General features: G+C 32.6%; 1 protein-coding gene across 1 annotated transcript in view; it reads left to right on the forward strand.

The window, feature by feature from the left end:
• The first annotated feature begins 4,954 nt into the window (after positions 1–4,954).
• Positions 4,955–20,372, forward strand: part of Dop2R (dopamine D2-like receptor) — a 153,555-nt gene continuing 138,137 nt past the window's right edge. The window contains exon 1 of the mRNA XM_089642218.1: positions 4,955–5,050. Within this exon, the coding sequence (XP_089498344.1) occupies positions 4,955–5,050 (96 nt within the window). The remainder of the gene's footprint in view (positions 5,051–20,372) is intronic.

A 20,372-nucleotide genomic window follows, 5' to 3' on the forward strand; every position in this document is an offset into this window, starting at 1 on the left:
GTATCTGGAAGTTTGCGGAAGCGTAATAAAATATCTTCAGAGTAATATTTGACAAACTTATCTAGATTATACGCATTGTAAACAAAGTAAAGAACCTATCGCAGAAAATTGAATTTCCATTCAATTAACCGAAGTTATTTGCCTTTTTTCTATATTGGCGTTTTCGCCTATATTATCCCCAAAGCCCTTAATTTATGATCATAACGTAGCAAAGTGGAAAGACAAAGTAGGTTTTTTCGCATAATCAATCACCCTCATAATGCCAAATTGATCCACTAGTCCCTCAAATGATCCCCTTATTCTTATTTTGTAGGTGGCCAACTTGCCAGGATAGCCCGATTCAAGCTTTAAATTTAACAAAGGAAAATAATGTAACCCACCGTAGATAATATTCCCATCCAAGTCCATTGTTGGACATAAATGGACTTTTTTCTCAGTTACACTGCCAAATGACAACAAAAGGCCTGGTAATTTCAGACAATAAGCGCTTATTGTTTATGATCTATATCCCTTATTAGCCCTGCACCCTCGATCTAATCGCAAAGGGATGGAAATAATGCGTTCGAATTGTTTTTGCCTTTTCATTGTTACATTCAAGTTGCTATTTTACCCACAAATAAATAGTATAGATCTTTATTATTATTTACTCCACTTACGGATAGTGTAATATTTGGAATTTATTATTTTTCGATATTATCAAATAGTTGTTGTTTCTCCGTGTACTATAAGTGGCTTAAGTCCCAAAATTTTACTTCTACATAGTATTATATTTTAAAGGCTTAAATTTATAAACCAATGCCAAAATAATAATCACTGAAAATCGACAGTAAAAATAATGTAGTGGAATGGAAATAATATGTCTGTGTAGTTTGTGTAAAGATAATGTATCCTTTCAAATAAGTCTCAGTAAACTGGATCTATTTTTGATCTAAAAAATTACCTTTATTATTATTCTCATTAACACTATATTTGTAAAAAACCTTTATGATGTTTATTTTTATGTGGAGGTTGGGAATATCTTCTGGATGCTTTGTGAAAAATCAGGATCACGTTTGCTGTGTAATATCATTTTCCGAAAGGCCATAAAATGGCTAAAATCATCTATTTACTTGAGTTTTCCTGATAGTGAAAGGGGAGAATATTGCTTTGACTGTAAGTAGGTACTTTGTGTGTGCATCAGTTACAGAGTCATTATTTATTTGAAGTAAATATTCGCAGAATTACTTAGGAGTTTTTTGACATTTCATTGTTAAAATAATATTTAGGAACATAGAAGTTAATATACTAGTTTAATAAATTCAGATCGTTAGATTTTTTCAATTTTGTATAAATAAGTCATCTGGTTTTAAGCAGGCGTCTCTTGTTGGCAACTGAGTACAAGGTATTTCACACGACAAATTACATGAGTTTGTACACTACATGAGACGATTGCCGTCAGCTTCTGATGCACAATTTTGGCTTCAATCCACTTTTATATTTTAGAATCGACAAGACGTTAAAATTATATTTCTTCAATACTTCTCCAATGTTCACCGTTCTTTCAAACATAATATTTTCGATACAATGCGATTTGTATAAAAAAAATGGATATAATCTGTTTCCGTTATATGATTCAATTATTAATTCAAATACATTTTCAAATGCACATAAATTATTAGGGGTTCCTAACAAGGGTATCTTTAAGACCCAGGTTTGCTCCTCATTTTTTCTCAAAAAGAACCCTACACAGCGTCGACAAAGGTAAATTAGGTGACATGGGGAAATTATTTCTCTCAGAGCATCCTTTGTGGAGTTGATACGTAAAAAAGGGGTTCCGTTTTAGTTATATGTAGGGCAACAGTAGTGTGCTCTACAGTATACGTACCTACACGGAGAAAACTTACTGACATAAACTATTGCTAATTTATTAAAAATCTCTTCTAATTATTTGTGTTCCTTTTAAAAACGGGACTGCGTACATTTAAAGAATGAATTGACAGATTTCATAATAAAATATAAATAAAAGTTCGAATATGTTCTATAAGATACTAATAATTTATCAGGAAGTAACAAGCTGTCACGTTTTTAACAGGATTTTAATAAACCCGAAACACTCATTTTCTCCGTGTACTGAAAAAGAAAGAATTGTACTTATCCTACATTCAGAATAAATAAATCGATTAATTATAGTACCTACATGCACATTATTATGCACATACTCATATCTCCAGTGAACTTTCTTTGATTACCTTTGAAAACTCTTAGTAGTGTAATTAACGTAATGTAGTTGTATGGTTAGCGTAATATACGAGGAAAGCAAAGAATGTCGGCATAATTCTCTATGCAAAACTATACATTTTGTGGTCGTTGGTAGTAAAAGTGTTATCGCTATTGCAATAAAGGTATATCATACTTCCCCCTGTTTTGTGTAGGAAAAAGGCAGTGTTTCACCATTATTTACATCATGACTTGTTAAATAAGTATAATTTTGAGAGGATACGCTTGTGGTAATTACGAAATATTAATATCTATTGCCTGGGACGATGTCGTTAAATTTTTCTCATTTTAAAATACTCATAAATATGTTATTATACACATATGTTGTAAAGATAAATTTTGCAATGGCTAGCCAAAATAATTAAAGATTTAATAATTTCTCTACCAGCTGTGCATCATTTATACTGTATGCATCGTAAAAAAGAAGAAATGATTATTTTTGGTGGTAGGTATTTCTTTATTCCAGATAATATACACAACAAAGCATTACGTTCTTGTATATACGTTAATCATAGAACAAAGTAGAATACTAGCATTAAGTTTAAATGGAAACCAATGCCTGACTAAGTACCACTTGGTTCCAGCCCATTTAGCACGCACTTTGACCCTCTTACACTTGACTGACATCCAATTAGGGATATCTGGTCACCAAATACGACTCGAACAATTTTGAACGGAGGTCTTTCACCGAGGCGCTACTACAATGTTCCACTACTGATTTCTGTGTTTTCGATTCCTTGTTCTCTTTTTAATCCAACTACTCGTAGTTTTAGATACAACCGTGCTTTTGTCAGGCAGTTTAACAACTGTTGCATCCGGAACAAGTAAGTTTATGTTTTTGTTTTAACAAAATAATCTTCGTGCAACAAAAGCGGGCTATGTTTGCTTGTGACTAACTGAGCGTTGCACTAAAATTGTATCGGAACTTGGTGAACAACAAGCAGTAGAGAGTTTACTTGGAAACTAGAAATTCTAATGCTTCTAATCGAATAAACGAACTGTGTCGACCAAAAGTAGATATTGCAGTTGCCTACTCTAAATATTTAACTGATCGGTAAATTGATCCAACCCAGGCGTTGCTGGTTCAATCTTGGCAATTTTCCAACATTTTATACTTACGAATATGGAATCAAAAGGATTTGAAATAATGTTCGAATTCATAATCAAAGATTTTTCTAAATGGTACCATAAGACAAGATACCACAAAATTCTCAACTGCTACTAACCGTCTGGAGCCAGTGAGAAAATGAAACCCCAATTGGGGTATGTTGGGAAGCTGAAATTAGTGGGGAGGGGAAGTAGATAAGATAGAGGAAGGTAGAAAAGTACCCGGATATTTAGATCTGGTCCCCAAACACGGCTAAACTCAATTCAAGCAACGTTTCGATTCAGAATGCTGGTCTACTAAATTCTCTACCACTCTGCAACGCGCCGCAATTACAGTATTTTTAATGCGAAAATTGTTGAAAAAGAGAAACTTCACCAAATATAATTTACTTGCACACGCCAGGATTTTAATCCACGATCCCTGAATTCGTAGCCAAGTATTATAACCACTCAACCACGGAAGAAGTCAAATTTCTTCAAGTCTTTTAATTTAAAAAGATAGGATAGCTATTTTCGTGGAGCTAGTCCCATCAAACACTTCCTTCAAAATTTGTCTGATTTGGAATGGGTTTTGTAAAATGAATATTTTATAAAAATCGTATGCTATTACCGAAAAAACATTACTCCACATAAATGATTAAAAAAATAAACCCTGTTTCAAGCCTGTGTGAATTATTGAGGTTCTGTTTTTCCATTCCCGCATTTTTCCATAATACTCATACTCATTACTCAAAAGGAAAATAATATAATCTCCCCTTCTCCCGTTGTATGTATCTCGTTATATTTATGTTTCTTTGTTCTGTTTTTATACCTTTGTATGATTACGAGAAGAAACATTTCTTATTCAATGTACCTTATTTTCACAGGTGAACTGTTGTTAAATGTAAAATTCGGTAATGTTTTAAGCATGTTTGCTTCACGTTGATAATTTATCTTATTGGACTTCATATTTGTTGTTTATTATCATTCAAACCTCAAAAAAGATATTTCAGTAAATTTTGGTTTATTAAAATAAATGGTACTTTCAAGAAAACATAAAAAATTAAACAGACCCTTGGATCCGGGGTCCTTTGTGATAATTATTTTGGGATTCATGAGGAATATCATAGATTTAATCATCTCTCTAAGATGTCTTAAAACTTTCGTTTGTTTCGCTCAATGGTCCCAAATGCTTCCAATCGTCTGTAGCCAGTGACACTTTGGCATCCCCAATTGTGGTATGCCGCGAGGCTGGATGTAGTGCAAAGAGGAAGGAGATGGAGAAAAATGGGGTGGAGAAGTACCTGGCTTTTCAGATCTAATCACAAAATACGGCTAAGCCGTTTTAAGCAACATTTCAATTGTGAAAGATGGTCTTTCACCAGAATGATAATGAAAGTATCTACTACTCTGGAACGTGCCGCAAATATACTATATATAATTAAAAATGGTTAAAAAAACAGAGCGTGCAGTTTTGAAGGGGTGAAGGGATAATAAGACCTAATAATCTCAAATTTAGAAATCCTACACCACAGTCTTTTTGGGAGTGAAGTAGGCTTGGGTTGTTTTCAGCCCAGTACCAAAAATGTTGTTTATTCATCGCTCCACAGAGATGAAAGGCCCGCTGGGTAGTGACGAAAGAACGGCCATTTTCAAGAAACGTGTGGACGTCGATCTCAAGCTCAGGTATTGTCCAGACCAAACCATGGTAACGACTGAAAACGACCCTTCCGATACAGGTTCCTACCCCCACCATACGGGATGTACCGGTCCTTCAAAACAGGACCGTCTGTTGTATTGTTGAGGTTACAAATAAATTCTTTCTTGAGAAGAACTTTTTATTCATTCAAAAAGTAAAAAATTGGTCACAATTGAGGCGCTGTTTCTCGGTTGTGACCGTAACCTTTTATTGTCTGTATTGTTCTGTTTAACGTTCTGTTTCGATTTATTAGAATTATCTTCTCCTTCAATAATAACTAATACCTTCTTCCACAAAGTTAAAGTTAAAAGGTTAAAGGTATCGAATCACAGTTAATACAGAATACAGAAATCAATGTTATTTTTCCGATAAAACATTCAGGAATATAAAATAAACTGTATTCACAGTATCAACAGTTATCAACAAAACTTCTTGTTTTGAAAACAAAAAGTTTGAAACACGCGCAAAACCATTCATTGAAATAATTTAATGATAATACTTCAGTCCTGGTGAAGAAAGTGGAATCTCCAATCTTTCGCAAAAATGAGTTATATCTGTTATGCGTGCTGCTATTGCAATATCTAACGTCAAAAAAATTGTAAGGATGATATATTTTTATGGTTTTTGAAAAATAACGATCTTATAAAAGACAATTAATTACGTCAAATATCCCTTTTCGTTGCCTGTTTTTAGATATGCACAAAAAACCTGCCCCTTTCTACATATGTATTAACGGAATAACCGCCTTTTTTATGTGAACGCTCGTTTGTATTTCAAGCTTGTTCCAACTTTTTTAATTGTTTTTCTTAACCATTATGAAACACTAAATTGGGTGTGTTTAGTTCGATAAAAATGAACATTTTTATGAAAAAATTTTGATCATCAAAAGTGATGTTTAGATTTTTTTATAATTAGTATGACCCATCTATATTCCGATCTTTCAATAATATTTAAAACGATTACGTCTCAATTAAATGTGTTTTATTTCTTTACCATGAATCAAAGGTATTTATTATCTCCATTTAAGTAAAATAATTGGCATTAAAAGTGGCAAAGCCTCAAATGCAACTATTTAGTTATGTATCTTACGGTTTTTTTTTAATTAAATGTCGCAAATCCTCAAATGCCAGTTTTTAGTTACGTATCTTATGATTTTATTTTCTAACTAAAAGTGGCAAATCAACAAATGCCAGTTTTTATTTATATATCTTACGAATTGATTTTTTTTCTTATAAGTGTAAATCCTAAAATGCCACCTTTAAATATTGGAACTTAAGTTTTTTATTATTTAATTTTAGCCATATTCAAAAAAGTAAGAGAAATTTCTAATAGATTTCCTATTCCAATATAAATATTTAATTTAATCTCATGAATTGTAATATGAAGCTTAAGTTTATAAAAAATATATCTGAATATATGTTTATTTTAAAAGGTGGCAGAAAGCATTTTGTGTTTTCTTTATTTTGCTTTTATTTTGGATAAGTCACTCTCTTCTTACGGCCGTCAGAATAATAGTTTGTATGTACGAATGATATATAGGTACAGAAAATCTTCACACCGACTTTTTCAATCACTCGATTCCCGCAGCTCAGCTTTTCTAAGCTTTTCCTAATAGTGCTTTATAACAAAGAAGAGGCATTTCTCCGGCGCACATAAACGGCAAGAGGAGAAAGCGGATAGTGGGCTATCTCTAAGTGTGCAGAAAAGACAGAAATGCGAAGGAGAAAACTCTGCGAATAAATACTTTCAGAATGTGAAAGCTGTAGCGGCTTTTAGAACGTTCCACAATGGACCACTGACCCTTTCGGTGAACGAACGTAATTCAATGCTGTAGGCGGTCAGCGGTATGTGAAGCAGTGCTTTTACACATCACATGTTAAATTTGTAGTGTGACATCAAGATTTTAGAGCGTTTCAGATTACATGTATTTATCAACATGGCTTTCATTGTATTACTTACGTTTATTGAACTAAACTCTTGGAAACTACTGCATCACTGGCAATCTCTTACTTTTTCTTTGAAATTTTTTTTTTTATGTTAATGTTTGTAAGTAGGCTGAAATACGTGGGGAAATGAAGGAAATGGAGTAGAAAATGGTTGGAAAGTAATTGGCTATTTAGCTCTGATCACCAAATGCGCGAAAAGTCATTTCAAGCAACGCATAACCAGGACGATACAACTCCGGAACATATATATATATAAATATAAATATAATATTTTTTTGTATCTCACGATTTGTACTCATATATAAATATTATTTCCAATTCAACGATTAACAAGCCATCCTAAGTTCTCAATCTAAATGCCTATTAAGAAAAATCTCATATAAAAAATCTTTTTTTTTGATTTTGGTATTTTGAATGTTTAATCATTGTTGTTACGCATCTCCGTCGCTCTTCGGTACATCTATCTTTAATAAGATAAAGATCTTGATTTTCCTCTGGGATTCCATTTCTGAAAAATTAATTTCAGGCTGTCTCCGAAACCTTATTATGTTTTCAATAAATACTCAATCTCCCGGGACGCCGAGAGCTCTCTCCCGAAATTATTCATGTTTATTCTAAATTTGCACGTGAAAGCAGAAATAGTAGTCATGGCAAATCATAAAAGCCAGAAAACGCAAAAACATCAACTAATTTATTTCTTAACTATGTATTAAATGCGTGTTGTAAATAATTTTTAGTGGGAATAAATATTATGATGTAGTACCTTACGCAGAAAATCACCTTTCCCTCGATGTAACAGCCTCCGTGGTCGGCTCAGTGGTAAGGCTCTCGATTAGCAAGCTGGAGGTTGCGGGTTAATATCCCGGCGTGCGCAAGTAATTTAAATTTAATTCATTTGTGTTATTTCATAAACTTCTCATTTAAAGTAATATATAGCATATTTGTAGCACGTTCCACCATTCGGAATTAACAAGTTGCTTTACTTGGCTTAGGCCGTGTTTGGTGACCAGATCTGAATAACCCGGCACATCCTCACCATCCTCTTTTCCATCTCCTTCTCTTCCCTACTATCTTCAGCCTCACAATATACCCCAATTCATTTGAGATATCTTTTTTTCTTGCGAGGTTTCCAAAGTATTGAAAGGCACATTTCTCGCAAATAATTATAAATAATTTTTTTTCTCAGAAAATTGGTCAGGTGTTTGTAATATACAGATATATCATAAAAAGCAAGTTATTTTCCATTATTCGCATTTAAAATCAATTTTTCAGCTCTGCAATGAAAACAGATAAAACGGGAAGAAACAAAAAAAATCCTTTAAAATTTACTGTAATTTTTAAAACGAAATTCATATCAATTTTGATTAATTTCACACCAGCGACGCAAATAGGCGAGCAAGTGTTTATGCCAAAATATTTACATAATATTATTCATGTATTTCGCCACTGTTCCCAGTTTATTATATAAAACTGATGAAAGTAAAATTTTGTTGTTTCAACAAAAACTAATTATTACGAAATGTTTGAGTTTTTTTACTAGCCTGATAACAGAGAAACATAAAGCTTTATTGGTCGATTAGCTTAGGTCATAAACACACAAAAAATATGAAAGCTATTATATTATCCCACTAAACACGTTTCGCAGAAATAATTTCGTATTATTTAACTGGCAACATTTAAAAAATGAAAATGTGACGAATTTTCACGTTTCATTATTTAGAATATTGTTTATTCAAGTGGGTGGCGTGGATCTATGGTTTATGAGAACATGTGGATTTATAACCGGCAAGTGGGCATTTTCTGTACAAAAAAAGACGAGTGGAGTGTCTAGTTTCCACTTTATTTCGTTTTGACATTGTTTTTGTAAGAGGTTGGGTTTTATTATGTCTTCTACTTTATTTTTGATTTTGTTTTTTGATTTTACTTTTTTTTGTTTTTTTTTTTTTTTGATTTTGTTGTGCTTATTTAAAGATTCTTTGTAAAAAAATAAGAAAATTATATGTAAAAGCTTAGCCGGGCGTGTATTTATAAATAAATAAATAAATAAATTACAGTCGTAAAATATTATAATGTTTGAAAGTTATATTTTCTGTTATATTTGTTGGGTTTATTCCATGGAGGAAAGAATAGGAGGTGTCGTATGAAAATATCCTAAAAGAATTTTGTCGCCAAAAAGTATGAAGGGCGGGGGCCTTTGGGGCAGATAAATTGACACGCCCATTCATCTAACGGGACGCCGGCCAAACATTAAGCCAACCACTAGATAGGTGGATAGATATATGGAAATAAAAATTATAAAAGGTCTTCCAAATTTTGAATGAACCTAATTGTGACCCGTAACAAAATAAATAAAATGATTTTATTTAAATACAAATAATTTTCAAGCCAGGCGACATACATCAAATAGTAAAAATGTGTTTCTTTTATTTAATTTATTTGATTATGAATGAATATTTATGAATATATATTTCCAGAGTGGAAGATACTACCAGTATCGCCCTGGTGTAAGACCACCATTCAGAATTGAAACGTTGCTCCAAATGGCTTTAGCCGTGTTTAGTGACTAGATCTGAATAGCCAGGTACTTCCCCACCTTCCTCTTTCCCTTCCCCACTTACCTTCAGCCTCACAACATCCCCCAATTGGGGATGCCATAGTCTCACTGGCTCCAGACGGGAGCAGTTGAGACTCTTGTGAGGTATTCACTATAAAAAAAAAGAATATTAAAATCAACACGGTATGTCAACTCTTTGGGTAAACAATTTACCGTTTGTCAAACCAATGCTACGCGATTGAGAGCTTTAACGTAACTTTATTCAATGCCCAATATCACATAACATTGTCGTATCATGTACTCCGAAGGACACGGCTACCACAAAACGTGAGACATAAGCACTTTGCGGAAACCAGCATTTTAATATAAAGATCATCACTAAAAATACTTGCATGTGGAAAGTAATGCCTTCTCTAATTTTCAACTTTTTTTCCTGTATTGGTTTTACAAAATTTCATAGTTTATACGTAGCAAACCCACTTTATAGTCATGCAACATTCTGCTTCCACCGAGTAGTGAAATCATACTGGCCTAGTGAGCTACGCACATTTGAGCACGGTTGAGTTTATTTGACGTGTTGTGCCCGGTTGCTCTAGTGCCATATCCTTTCCCTTCGTTCCTCTATGGTATATAACGACAGCAAAGCGGTAAAGTTTAGCTGATTCTGTAAGTGTAATGTGATAGCTCATTTGAAATCACAATACATATTTAAGCTCCCTTGCAGGATGATAAAGATTCTTCGTCTAGAGGTCCTAGGTTCACAACCCGACAAAATAATTTTTTGGTAGTTGTCAACTGATAATATATTTATTTAGTAACTGGAACATACCGATCCCCAAAAAAATCACCATATGTTAATTATAAATTCTTACATACAAAATATAAAATCTCTACAAAATCAAATACAAACAATATACATTTTTATTGCAGTAAAGCGGCATATTGAACAAACCAAGAGCTATCAAATACTGTTGGTTCTTGGGTAAGTAGGTAAGTTGTGCGAAACATTCCTGCTTAATGCTTAACATTATTCAAGCCCAATAAACTTTTAATTGAAAATTGGAACTTCTAAGCATTTCTTTTGTTCGTATGATCGACAAATACTGAAATACAATAATAGAGTAAAGTTTCCTTACTGAGACAATGTGCGTGGTTTTACTGAACTAGGTCCAGTGAACATTTACTTTGGCGAGCCGTTCATATACACATTCTTTGAATGGCTATCCTTTTCACAAGTAGCGTTACGTTTTTTGTTCGATTAGTATGTTGTGTAACAGTATATACGATGTGTTTGGTATTTTTATAATTTCATTCGATAATCCTTCAAGTTTACTAACGGAAAAAAATTCAATTTTACTTATTTTGATATAAATCCTGAATGTTGTCAGCTTCAGAAATCCTACAAGTATAATATCCCGTGATTTATGCGCCAGTTGACATACTATAAGTGAAGCGCACCAAATAATTGACCCCTTGGTAAATAGGAGAAAATAAAAATTTTGAAATTCGTACAAACAAAATACATTTCATTTGCGAGGGTGGACTCATTTAATTAAATTTCAATCAAAACAAATCCGTTCAATCTGAATTGGAGGCCGTATTATCATCTGTAGGATTATATTTCAATGATAAAACATTATTTTAATCTTCATTGAAACAAGAATCGTAAAAAAAATACAAGAGTTTATGCGTTTGTTTTGCTCGCGTTATTCCCCCGTTCAAATATTTACAATAACGACAGCTTTCACTAGGTATTATTTGTTTTCTTGTTTTTTCGGCAAACTGCTAGTGATTTATGGAAGCGTGAAGCCTTCGCAATTATTTCTTTGAAGGCTTTTATTCAATCTGTGGCTGGGAAGGTGTTCTAATATTTACGTTTTTGATGTTGGTTTTTTCGAAAAAAATATAGAGATTTGAAATACGCATTGATTTTGCTTGGGTGATGTCGCTGGATGGGGCTGCGATAAGAAATATAGATATTTTAAGACGTCTGAAATTAAATATTTTTTATTGAAAAGATTTCAGTCGAGTCTAAACGGCATTTTATAATCTTGAGGATAAGAATAAGTCCAAAAGTAAAATTAAATGTTCGAGCGTAATTAAATTTTTTTTTGGTTTACAAAATATAATTATACTTTATTGTAGATACATGATTTATATACAGACTTTTGTATTTGAATGCAATTATTAATTTGAGTACAATGCAATAACCAAGCCAAATTTAACTCATTTTTGTTCCTGAAGCTGAAGGTAGTGGGGAGGGTAGCGGGAAATGAGATGGGAAAACACAAAATAAGTACCATGACAAACTCGTTCATCAGCAATTAATTAATGTTTAAACATTTCTTCATTAATCGTGAATTCACTTTGTGGCGCCATTTTAATTAAATGAAAATAAATCACTGTGTTTACAACACCATTTAATCAAAATAATCGACATGTTTCGAAACCAATGGTTTCTTCGTGAGTAATACGATTATTATATCATGATATACACATGTTGATTATTTTGATTAAAACGATGATATAAAGTTTAAATACATGTACGATTTTTTTTCTTAACCTTTTAATGCGAACTCCGTGTGTTTTTGGAAAAAAGCTTATAGGAAGTAAATTTTTTTATCATATGTAATATGTAACCATTTCAAGAAACAAATAGTTACTGTCAGAGATAACTCGGTTTACGATTAACCGCTGGCGGCAGTTCTTGCCACGATAATATTGAGCAGAAATTTCAACGGTCAAACTAAAAAAAATACGTTTTTCAGTGCTCAAAAATTTTGCAGGTAAAAATAACATTGCCGTGGTATCAAAGGCTTAAAGAGAAATCGCTTCAGTCGCTACGCTTCTGTGAAGTGTAAAAATATTTTTATGCTCCGCGAATTACGTACACGTTAACACGATAAAATACGTTTTATTTTGTTTTGTGGTAGCAGTTTATTGACATGACAGTAAATATGGATAATTTATTCTGACAAATTAAAAAATTCCAACCTGGATTGAGATTAAAAATTTTATTAAATAAAAAAAAACACAGCAATATGTTGAAATAACATTATTGTTACTTTAAATTATCCTACAAATGTGCACCCAAGTCGAAGCTATGTGAAATCATTATAATGTAGTCAATATTTATGTTGACTTCAATGATGTGTTACGTGTAAGATTTGTAACAAGGTGTGTGTGCATCATTTTCCTTACATCGCATCTATGGTCTTGGTGTGTGGGACCTTTAAGTACCTACACATTGTCATTTTGCTATTGGTCAAATTGACAGCCCTGGAATTCTGACTTGGAGAGTTGCCAAACCTGAGGGAGCAAGGATCTGTGATTTGTATTGGAAGCAGTGGCCATTCTTTGATCACCAGCCCAGAGCAGCTGGCATTTCCTCTTGGCTGAGGTTCGACGAACATATTCGCCAATTTTTGTGAACATCAGCTTTGCATATGGAGCATTGACCATTAGATTGATGGAATCGGATGGCATCTGCCGATCCTCATTGGTTAAGAGAAACCCTTTTGGAGACCAGCAGCGTGAGGCTGTTTTGCATTGGAATACAAGACTATTTTTTGAATAAATTATAAACTGGGAGTTGCTGTGAAGAACCGGAATCTACTACTTCGCATCAAGAACGAACTAGTATCACACCTTCATTTTACCTTTGCAAGCCCTTTGCCAGACAGATTATATAGTAGGATGCTAATTAATTTATTTTTTGCTATGTCTTTTTTGTGGTGATTTTTAGTATTCTTAAATATTTTTTTTTATTTCTAGACAATAAACTCATCCTTATTTTTATTTGCAGCCACTTAATTCCACGGTAACAGCTGATCATGTGCAAATTGTGTTTAATTCATATTTTTCAATTTCAAAATCTTGTTCAAAGCTGGATGGGTACGTTTTCGTTAAACGACTCTAATAAAATCACTGTTTCACGTGTCGTAAATACTATTTTTTCTACCTCCAATTAATTAAGTTCATATAATAACTTTTGGTTCGTAAAGCAGAGCTCAATACGCCCCATGTGTGGGCTAAGCCCCTCGTAGGTAATTCCTCGCAGTGCTTTCGGTTCCCCCAACCTGTTATATTAATTAGTTAAATCCATTACACAGCCACCTTATCCCCCGTCTTAACGACCAGAAAACGCTAACCATCCTGCGCGTCCTAATTACTGCGACTTTGCAAATAAATAATCCGAACTAAGTTGAGGGCATGAAGGACGTGCGCCATGGGGCGGTTGAGTAATTCGTGCTGATGAAGTGTGGACTTTTGAATGATTTGTTCTGCTTTGAAATGGAACCAGTTATATAAAATTAATTGTGGCATATTCTTTGATGGATGCTAAAATCCAATGAGGTTCAGATGATAAGTACACGTCGTGATTGCATAAGTATGTGATCGGAATGACGTTACTTCGCAAAAACCAACCTAATCTTATTTGACTTTTTCCAACCTAATCTTGTGCAGATATGAATTAAGATTTTCGCAGTCAAAAGTATTATAGCGATTATTTTTTTGAGGTACTATGCCGTGTTGCGCTACTTCCTTATTTAGTTTTGGACAGCATTACAATGTCCATCATCAGGGCAGATGTGTAAAACATTGATGATGTGTAATGTAAGCCAACATTGCCTAATTAAGCCTACTCTAGCCTAGCACAATCTAATCTAGCGTGAGATGTGTAAAACTCTGATGATGTGTAATATAGCACAACCTAATCTAGCGTAAGATGTGTAAAATACTGATGATATTTAATGTAACCCAACCTTAACAAATCATTTTTTATTAGCTATTGAAGACAATATTAGCAATTTCTAAACGAAAATCTGAAAAAGAAAAATCAGAAAAGGATAAGACTGTGGCCGTATCCTTTTCTGATTTTTCTGTTTCAGATTTTTGTTTAGAAATCGCTAATATTGTCTTCAATAATTAAATATTACAATTTGAGGTTTTACTCAATAAAATTATTCCGAAAAATAAACATTTTTATCAGTATAACCGCCAATTAATATTGTCTATAATCTACGAGATGAACTGTAAAACTAAGGAAACTAATACAGAATTTTATAGCTGCTATGGGAATTTACCCAAAAATTTGATCAGTAGTAGGCAGCTGCTAATTAAAATATTTTATATCCTTGTTATTGTTTCTCTATTCCTCTGTACAGTATCAAAATCAGGACATTCAACGAAGTGTTGACATATGTAGGATAAAAGCTTTTGAAATTTTGACTGGATAACTAATTTATTATTTCTTCATAGCACACAACCTAATCTAGCGTAAGTGATGATTAATAAAAATTTGAAAGGTGGAATAATTTCCAAAAATATCATCGTTTAGTAAAAAGCTTTTCCGCCTCTAATGTTAAGCTTACCGAAATAATTTTAGAAGGTAAGCAGAATTCACCATATTATTCCGTAGAAAATAATATTTATTATTCATAAAGTTTAAAACAACACCGATTCTTTAACTCGCGTAAAAAAGAAGAATAAGAATTGCAAACTTACACAAAATTTAGTTTGCATTCTAATTGATTATTATTTGATAATCTTTACATTTTACGGTTATTTTTACAACTGTCTGAATCCCATCGACACATTTGAATTAATCACATAACACGTCAACCAATCACACGCCTTAATTCAATGGTAGGTACCAAATATTCGCAAGGAACAATGAAAAGCCCGACGTTCGTTGTCATACCACTTCCTGATGATGGATGGCATAGTGCTAATCGACTTTTACAGAACTGTAGAGTTCAAACCTATTGTTATGTTAATTATAAATATATTAACAATATTAATAGGTACCGGGCGACGACCATAGTGTCTGGAATGAGACATGGCGTCAGTTCTACAAAAAAATCTACATAAAAAACCTTGTTTTCGAAGATTCGGCAGATTTTTTAGGCTTCAATCAATTTACACACAATAATATTAATTTGAATTGAATATCATATCAACAATCACTCAATAAATTCTCTTGATATAAAAATTATATTTAAGAATTTAATAAGTAACATTTTATTTACACTATTTGAAACAATTAAATTCTTGACATATCGTCGAATCTTATTATTTATTTCACACATCAGTTGAACATATAGGTATTTCATGAAAGCTCTTGCGGGCAAAGCAAAGTAAATTGTCTCGCGGCTTACCTACGTGCTGACGGACAATAAAATACGTAGGTAGAACACATGCACAGGTAGAGAAAAACTATGTGCACTCGACATAGTTATTGGTACTTGAAATTGTACAGAGCAAAGAACGGGCAAGGGGAAACCGTAATTAAGGAAACGGTACATTGAAATTAGAAATAAGAACAGAACGTTTCAAACAATAGTTCAAAGTTGTGAGGAGATGAAGCATTTTGTTAGCTTTATTTTGAGCGAAAATTATTGAATTTAAAAAAAGTTTAAAACAATTTTTTACCAACATAATTGGGCCACAATCGAGTTAATAATTATGTACCAAAGTAATTACACAAAATCAGATTTTCTATTCTATTTCCAATTATATTAAAACTACTTAGACAGTTTTAATAAAATACACATTTAAAATAAATATTAGATTTAAATTTTTTATTTGCTCTGTGATTTTTTTTGGTTTTATTATTATACGTTTTGTCCTTTTTTAGCCAATGTTTCGGACAACGTTCGCGTCATTTGTTGTTGCTTCGTTCCTTTCCCGTTATTCGTGGTTCGTTTTGCGGTTTTTCCTCCTGTTAATGGCAGCCTTATAGTATCGTATTTTTAAATATATCGTAAAAAGGTTAGCGTAAAAACAGATAATATACGTATGTCTTTACATTGAGTAACATAAAATATTAATTGCATTATTAGTCATATGGCGGGGTAAAATTTTACTTCAAAAAGAGTTTATCTGCGACATAAATATTCGGTTTATGTTTTTATGTTGTGCTCCACAAACAAAAATTTGATAATATAATATGAAATGAGCAATTCCGTTAACTGTTTAATAAATTTTGATTACCTAAAAGAAAACTTGTTTTACAGCGAATCCTTCACATAAAACAAAATTATTTTATTAAAAAAATTCTGGGTAAATTTCATGATTAAAATACTGAAACTTTCCATGAATTCAACTATAAAAATTATTATGGCCGAATAATTTGGCAAGAAAATGTTAATGTGCTGATGACGAGGCTCAGTTTAGGGAAACATTAAACATTCAGGGCTGCCAAGAAGGATTTCAACGACGCATAATAATATACAGGTTAAGCATCAGGATTTTGTGGATATTTTACGTTGTATGAAAACAAACACTGAAGAAAACATTTTAATTATATTGGCTACGTTATCACCAGTATTTATTAAAATTCATGTTTAATCTCTGTTTAAAGAAATGCCACGATATATATTTGGAATGAAATATTTATATTTTTAAACAAACATGTATTATATTTAAAAAGTTAATAACGATGGTAAAATTATTTTTTCGTTATCTCCAAAAATGACGAAGTTATAACTTTCAAAGTGAACTTGGGTAAAACGAATACAACGTAATACGTGACGTCACACGAGATACAATTTAGTACAATTCTTCGAATGGTAGTGCTGCAGTACCACCGTGTCAATTTATAAGCATTGTGAGGCTTATAAATTATTCGGAATTTTCAAAAAATTCAAAAATTTGTGTTCTCAGTAAGTTTTAAGTAACTTGATACATTTACTAAAAAAAAATAATTTCATTTTAGGAGACGACCATGTAAAAATATGATTATATTATATTAAAGGGTTAAAATAATATAATCATAATACCAAAGACAAAATACATACTAAAATGTATGCACTGAAAACGGGTTCTTTCAGAAAAATTAGAAGAATTTTTCAAATTTCAAAGTTATTTTTCAAGTTCTGTGAAAGATTTTTTCAAGTTCTGTTTTATTTCAGTTTTGTCATGCAAGTAGCATATAATCCAGAACTTGAATAAGACTTGAAATTTGATAAATTGTTAAAAAAACCCATTTTTAATTTACCTTCGTTTGATGTACCATTTCGATGCGGAATTAATATTTTTTATCAATAATTTTAATATTTCTAACTTTGGTAGAACTTCATTTTATTTATAAAATTGTTTCAAGTGTTTTCAAAAACCGAATAATAATTATTATTTATCTCCCATTAAATGAAAGCATTAAAAATCATATTATAGCATATATTCTATTGATTTGAATCAGTAATTTATGTAAGTTTACATTGAAATTGTAAAAAGGAGAGAACCATTCATTACCTTTTGACAAAATATGTTGACTTCGTCAAATCTGTAAAACAATAATATTTACTCTCATTGTTCGTTTTCCAAATTTAGTTCTGTCAGCCCTGTTTTTATATAATTCAGGTAAGGTTAATGTAAAATGTAAAACAGGAAAGGCATAAAACGGCTGAGAAAGGGCCATTTATTTTTTAAAGTTTGTTCGACTTTTATTTGACTTTTTCTAACTTTCTTTTAATCAAATGAATATCTGTCAATTTGCCCTGCTTTATTTGTTCTTTTCGTGAATAAATTTCAAGTTTATGGCACAAAACTTTTAGATTACTTCGAAAACTTATTGACACTTAATTTATTATTTTTTCCAGTATTTCAAAAGGAAGGAACTCAATTGAACTTTTATTTTAATAACTCAACAGTAAAAAAAATAAGTTTATTCTTCCTGAGACATAATAAATTCTTTAAATATATTCAGCAATAGTTAATTCAGCGACACGTGTAATTTATGACTAAACTGTGATTTTGTAAATTCAATAAAAAAATATTTTTATATATACAGGGTGTATCGGCACTAACCCGACAAACTTTCAAACATAAGATTTTTTACTCCAAATATGCTAAGGAATAGCTGGTTAAAGTTTGTCGGGTACGTGCCGATACACTCTGTATATATATATAAATATACATATATATAATAAAATCGATAAATCTCTGTGGAAGATTAAACAAAAATCTGATAGTATTATTACTCTAGCGTCTGGACGGATTCAAATCGAATTCAAATAGTATGTTTCGGGTAAATTCCGCATAAATCCTTCACGCAAATAATATAATAATAATAATAATGTTTATTTCAGCTGGACAGAGCGGTGTGTGCAATGCTCTGCCTGCCATAAAAGTTTACATTTAAGTTAATACATACATAAAAAGAAAATCAATAAAGAAATAAATAAAAATAATAAAAAATGAATACATTGATGAGCACATTAGGACTCTATGGTGGCTTGAGTGAAATTCTCCATCTCTGGTGTAGAGGCGCTCCCTGCCACTGGGCAACGGCCTGGACAAGAGTGTTGTCCGATCTCTGGTAGCGCTGACTCGTCCCGGCTATTCTGTGGCGCATTAGAGCAGCGAACCCATGCACCCTTCCTTTGGTAAACATCTGTGAGGCGCTGCATCGCCAGGGGAGGCCAAATAGGGCTCTGTATGCGTGGTTGTACTGTACTCGGAGTGTGTTCATGACGCCTTGTGTATATGTCGTCCATAGCTCGCTAGTGTAGAAGCTCATACAATATGTTTGGAAAAGTTGCTTCTTCACCGGAGGACTGCATTTGTTGAATCTTCTGGCAAGCATGTTAGCTTGCACACTCAGTATTCTTCTTTGACGTTCTATGTCTTTTTTATCATTTAGGTCATCGGTGATGACATGCCCCAAATATTTGATTTCGCTGCATATTTTCAGGTTGGCCCCGCCGAGACGTATGTGGCTATGGCTATGGCTATGAGCTAGTATGACCATGTCATCTGCATAGCTAATATTGTTCATACATACCTCGGCTATATGGCATCCGATTCTTGTTGTATTTAGTGTTTTACTAAGTTCATCCATATACACGTTGAAAAGCACTGGGGACATTGAGCCTCCTTGTCTAACGCCGCACTTTAATTTGGCTGCTTCTGATAGGCTATCATTCCATCTGACAAAGTTTTCCTGTTGGTTGTACCATGTTCTCAGTATATTAATAATTTGTAATGGGACTTGTCGTTTGGTCAGTTTTTTCTACAACGCATTATGACAAACCCTGTCAAAGGCTTTGCTTAAGTCTAGGAAGCATGCGTACACCGTTGTTTTTCTGGCTTTATAGTATTCTATTGTTTGTTTCATGCTATATATGGCCGTATCAGTAGAGCATCCAGCTTTGAAGCCCATTTGAGAGTCAAATATCACGCATTCTAGGGTTCCTTGAAAATGTCAAACCCTCCTTTACCGGCCGCTGGAGTAGTTTCCCTATTGGCCGACAGAGCGCACCTCTGGCGGCATATTAGCGAATAATTTAATTTGAAATAATCCATAACAAATATGTACAATTTCATCTATTAAAACTACAAAACAACCGTTTTAATACGCATTTATAAAAAAACTGACAATAAACAAAAACTCTTTGCAATTACATTTTTTTTAAATAAAAATATTTAATATTATTTAATTAAATAATAATTTCGCACCATTTTTACAGAACACTGATATGAAGTTTGTTTGTAGGAAGTGTAGGCATTGCCAACTCAATAAAAAAAATATGAAACACAATCGGAAGCTAGAAACGCTTCAATGGTTGTAAAATTAGCCAGCAAATCTCTAATCTGACATGTACTTATATGTATAGTAAAATGTACGTGTACTTATGACATGCACTTATATGTATAATAAAATGTACGTGTACTTATGACATGCACTTATATGTATAATAAAATGATAGGTTAGGTTAGGTTGGGTTATTATAGGTTAACTGTTGTTAGTATCACTTAAACTGGGCGAAGCCCAAAGAAGTGTAAAAAATATTGCTGCTCTGTCTTCTTAACGATGATTTTTTTCTCA

Source organism: Hesperophylax consimilis, chromosome 18, assembly GCF_061612785.1.
Source record: "Hesperophylax consimilis isolate HC1 chromosome 18, BYU_Hcon_1.0, whole genome shotgun sequence".
In the NCBI taxonomy this organism is placed as follows: Eukaryota; Metazoa; Arthropoda; class Insecta; order Trichoptera; family Limnephilidae; genus Hesperophylax; species Hesperophylax consimilis.